Source organism: Mercenaria mercenaria, chromosome 5, assembly GCF_021730395.1.
Source record: "Mercenaria mercenaria strain notata chromosome 5, MADL_Memer_1, whole genome shotgun sequence".
Taxonomy (NCBI): Eukaryota; Metazoa; Mollusca; class Bivalvia; order Venerida; family Veneridae; genus Mercenaria; species Mercenaria mercenaria.
Genome location: NC_069365.1, coordinates 5,092,994 through 5,098,039, shown reverse-complemented (window position 1 = coordinate 5,098,039; position 5,046 = coordinate 5,092,994). Strand labels below are relative to the sequence as shown.

The following is a 5,046-nucleotide window of genomic DNA, read 5'->3' as shown; positions in this document are numbered from 1 at the left end:
ATTTTAACGTCAGAGGTTATTTTTAAGGTCACGGAGTTTGATTGGCTAGCTTGTAATTACAACAGTTTGCGAGGTCAGTTGCTCGGTCGGGTGTGACTTACCAATTCTAAGTGTTCCTTCTCAAGAGAATGAACAATAATATATGTATCAACAAACATATATCGTTGAGGGTAAAACAAATGATATTTAGCTTGGGACAACCGGTACGCAGTTCTTCCTGTCTTTAAAGTGTTATATTTTTAAAAGTAAAGAAAGAGTTGGATGTAAAAATACAAAAAGTGAAAAACAGTTCGATATTTTGATTTCATGTGCGATGCTTCTGTTTTAGGCTGATCAGATGTAAGCCTCCGCAGGTCTATCACAAGTAGTCCAAATATAAATAGTGCTAATCTTTCTTCTTTTCCTCGTGCCCTTTCTAAATAGCATCGTGTTTCCTTTAACTCTACCGCGTTTCAGTATGTATGTGTAATCGGCAAGTTCCTATCGCATGCTAGTTAAAAATGGCGGCGTCAGAATTTTATGTCTCGAAAAGTGACACTGAAAGAAGCGAAAAGGAGTAAATTCAGCGGGTTGTATTTAACGAACTGTAGTTTTCTTATATAGAAGTTAACACCCTTTTTTTTGCTTTTCTATAGAAGCGATATAGATGTTTTCTGGGCAAATAAGTCTCTGAAAATCTGATATGCTAGAAAATGTCCAAAAACCGTTATTAAGGTAGTGGATTTTACAAGAAATAAAGAACAGCCGGATTTAGTGGTTTTCAGTCTTTAGAGACTAAAATATAAGTGTTTAATTATTTTTACATCGTGGATATAAGTTGGCATTATGGTATCTTATGACTAATTACATGCTATGTTCTGTCAAATGTCTAATGCATAAAATGTTTTCGAAATCGAAATAGTAGCTAGTCTGTCCTTTTTGTACAAAATACTTGTTGTTGCTGTTTATTCACAGGTATGTTTAAGACGAACGCTGAGAGAGAGAGATAGGAGGGGAGGGGGGGGGGTGGGGGCGCACAAGGCGTTTCAAAAATGAAAGAGGAAGTTATTTAGAGCAAAATGATAAAATGATAAACAAGATGGATAATATTTGAACTTTAAATGTAAAATTTTATATCAGTTAAAATGATCGTGATGCATTTACATGTGTAGGTACTGCTAGAGATATATCATTAATCAAACTTTAAGGAAGATACTGGTACAGTGTCAAGGTTAGTATTTAGGGAAATATGAGTTGAAAACGGACGCAAAAATGGAAGTAGCTGGTCGGACGGATAATTCGTCTAGAGGTTCCGTGAAACAGTTGATAAATTGCTGCCAACCATGTCTTACTGATGGACAACATGTAGAAGCGGAAGGCTTTTGTCAAAATTGTAAGGAATATTTATGTATAACATGTATCACACATCATCGTAAGGTCACACTTACCAAAAACCACGCGATTTTGGACAAACATAACATGCCAACAAACGTGCAACAAGCGCCTACATTCGTCTGTACGGAAATCTGTGAAAAACATGGAACTGAAGTGGTGAAATTCTTCTGTAAGCAGCACGAGATTGTTGGTTGTGGAGACTGTATGATTCTTGAGCACAAATCATGTAAAGTTGATTATATTCCAGATATCGCTGAGACGTTTCTTAAAGGGGGTGAATTTAGTGCACTAGTTCGCGAAATCAGCCGACTTCAATCTATTGTAAAGTCAGCAAGTGAGGAAATTGAAACGACTGAAAAAGAAGCAGAGAAAAATCCTATATAGAAACTGTAAGTGACATAAGAACAATTAGAAAAGAGATCAATGATTATATGGACAGAATGGAGCAACGGTTACTAGACAACTGTGACAAGATAAAACAAGAAAACAGTAATGCGATACAAAAGATGAGTAAATATTTCGAAGATTTAAAAAAAGAACTAGATGTGATTCATGGGCAGATCACATCCAAAGAAGAGGAATCAACCTATAAGTTTGTAAAGGCGAGGAAAGCAAGTTCAGCTTTAAAATCATTAGAAAGTCAAATCTATGCGACAGACGGAAGGTCCAGATTGAAAGTTTGCCAATTAAATAGAAATCAGTTTTATAACGTCATATTATCAAAAGGTAACCCACTCGGAGAAATCGAAGTTACAACACAAAGGCAAGGAAATGTACAGAACGAAATTAGTATTCCGAAACGAGAAAGGTTTATCAATGTAAAATCATCATCAGATCGCATGGGTTGCAATATCTCAGGTATAGCTGCACTAAGTGATACAACAATCGCATGTACCGACTGGAATAACCACAAGATAAAGCTTATTGATGTCACAGACGGCACACTTAGCTCAGAGATAGATGTAGAACCCGATCCGTGGGATTTGACACTCGTTCCGAACAAGGAAATTGCAGTTACTCTGAACTCTGCACAGAAAATTCAGTTCCTGTCGTTCAAACAAAGTCTATGTAAAAGTCGCTTCATTAAGGTTAATGGAAAGTGTCGCGGAATAACATATAGCAAGGACAGGCTTGTTGTGTCATACGACAAGGACCCTAAAGTTGAGATTTTAAATCTTCGGGGCAAAGTTCTAAAGTGTTTCAAAACAGATTACACTGGGAAAGCATTATTCATATATCCTCTCTATGTTGCCGTTAGTAGTGTTGATGATATTATATACGTGTCAGATCAAGCTGCCAACTCTGTCTTCAAGCTTACATTTGACGGACAAGTACTTACTACTTACAAAGATCCAGATTTGTTGAATCCAAGGAAAATTATTGTCTGTGAAAATGATTACATGCTTGTGTGTAATTTCTCTAAGAGTACTGTACAGCTTGTATCACCAGGAAATAAAAAGCTGATGAACATTCTGGACCGGGTTGACGTTCTTGGTTATTGCATGGCACTGCACTATGATGAGGAACACGCCAAACTCTACCTGAGTAATTATGAAAGCAGATTTCAGATTCAGATGTTCAAATTGACATGATTAATATTATTTATCTTCTCTTGTTTGTTGACACATACATTTATGTTCATACCACGGCTTTCCAAAAATAAACATGTGTATACACATAATTTTGTTCAATTTTTATATCTCTTGTATAATTACAGATTCCATATGAGTTTATTGTTAACGATATAAAACAAAAGCAGGAACAATTGAGTATCAATTTGTCGTGTATATTTTTTGCGATACATATCCTACAACCTTGTTTTCACAAAATTTATTTATAAATACAAAAGTTATTAAATTGTAAATGCATGAATTATATGACAGACTAACTACTAGAATTGTGCAATATAATTTTGAATGGATAAATGTTGTAAATGAGAAAAATTAAAATGTGTTGAAGGAACCAAAAACAGAAATTCAAACATACAAAAAATAATTATCATAATTTTTGACTAAGAGTTGTTAAGGCACGTTTGAAACACCGGAGGTGATAGTGTAACGTAATTTATTCCGAAAACCAACATGCAAATCCGACAACGTTTCTACCCTTCTAAATATGAAACATATGACCAAGAATCTGAAACGTGAAACAAATCCACATTAGGTCATCAGATCAACTTGAAATTAGGGGGTCTCTATTTTTGTGCGAATGTTTTAAAATTAAGCACACGGACCAATACAATGTTTTTAACTAGAAGAAAGACAATTAATCAATTTACAACAGCGAGAAGATTCATTAAAATCTAAGGCGTAGAAATTTTTCTGTATGCAAATTCTACTTTTTCCAATATGGAAAATTGATTAAAAACATACCTTTCAAATCAGGCCAGCAAATATCAGACACACGATCATATCTTTTTATTTGCCGACTTTTCATAGTATATTCTAAAGTTTTTAATTACGACAGTTCTTCAGCAAGGAGCACGAGACAGTTGGTTTGGGGGACTTTATGGTTCTTTGGCACAAATTATGTAAAGTTAATTACATTCCAAGTATAGTTTAGACGTTTCCTGAAGAAGTGCACTGGTTCACGAATTCTGTCCGCTTAGCTCTACTAATCCAAGGAAATTGTTAGAAGTGACAAAGTTTCTGAGGCAGACAAACGACAAAGCATATTTATAAACTATAATTGATATACGAACATTTAATATTAACAAGAAGTATCTTTAAAAAGATGCACGGCCGCATTAGCCAACACACACTTTAATGTAGTTTTTAAAGTTAAATTTTCATGTTTTTTATGAAGAACATATTTACAGAACACATATTTTACATCATAATTATACTAATCATAATCTAGGAAATTTTGATAAAAAAAAAGACTAAAAAGGAGGGGACGAAATGACCATTAGGGATACGAAATGACCAAAATGGGGACGAGTTGACTACGGGAGATCATTCCGTATCAGAGTGGCAGAGTTGGCAGATTTGTAGTCGAAGTCTGCCACAGTTTCACTAGTCAGCCGTGGGGATTTAAGTATTTCCACACCAGTCTTGCAAAGGATTATACTGAGTATGACATGTACAGATTCTTTTTAATGATATCACATGTAGTACACTGAGGAAAGAGATATCAGTGAAAACCCGACCTTGGGTTTTTATCTCTCGTTTCAAACGATAATTTATAATAATTCATGTATATTGACTTATGTGATAGGCGACTAACTACAAGTATAGTGTTTTTATATATAACTCTGAATTTGCACATTTAAACACAATTAAATGAAGCACATTATCTGAGAAATAAATCGATTTTATTTTCTGTGTCATATCAACACACTATGTATATTGAACAGCTTAAATTATGTTTATATACCTTCGTAATAATGAAGTTGTATGATATGGTGTTATAAAAAACATAATGGAGTCTCTACAATTTGAACATGAACTTCATCAATAAATTAAATTTTGTCAGTTTTTATATATTCATTTACACACTAGAGCTTCTCGAGTACAATGACATATAAACCTGCAAAACAGAATTTTCGCGAGCTCTTGTGTATGGAACGCCATCCATCTGTATTTGTAGTGATTTTAACTGTGTATATGGTTGTTTCAACTGTATATGTGGTGTTTTTAATAGTATATGTGGTGATTCCATCTGCATTTGGGG

General features: G+C 34.4%; 1 protein-coding gene across 1 annotated transcript; it reads left to right on the top strand.

Annotated features, from left to right (window-relative positions):
- Window positions 1-1,814: 1,814 nt before the first annotated feature.
- LOC123558074 (uncharacterized) lies at window positions 1,815-2,966 on the top strand. The gene has a single exon (XM_045349951.2). The coding sequence runs from the start codon at window positions 1,815-1,817 to the stop codon at window positions 2,964-2,966; it is 1,152 nt and encodes a 383-aa protein (XP_045205886.2).
- Window positions 2,967-5,046: the final 2,080 nt, after the last annotated feature.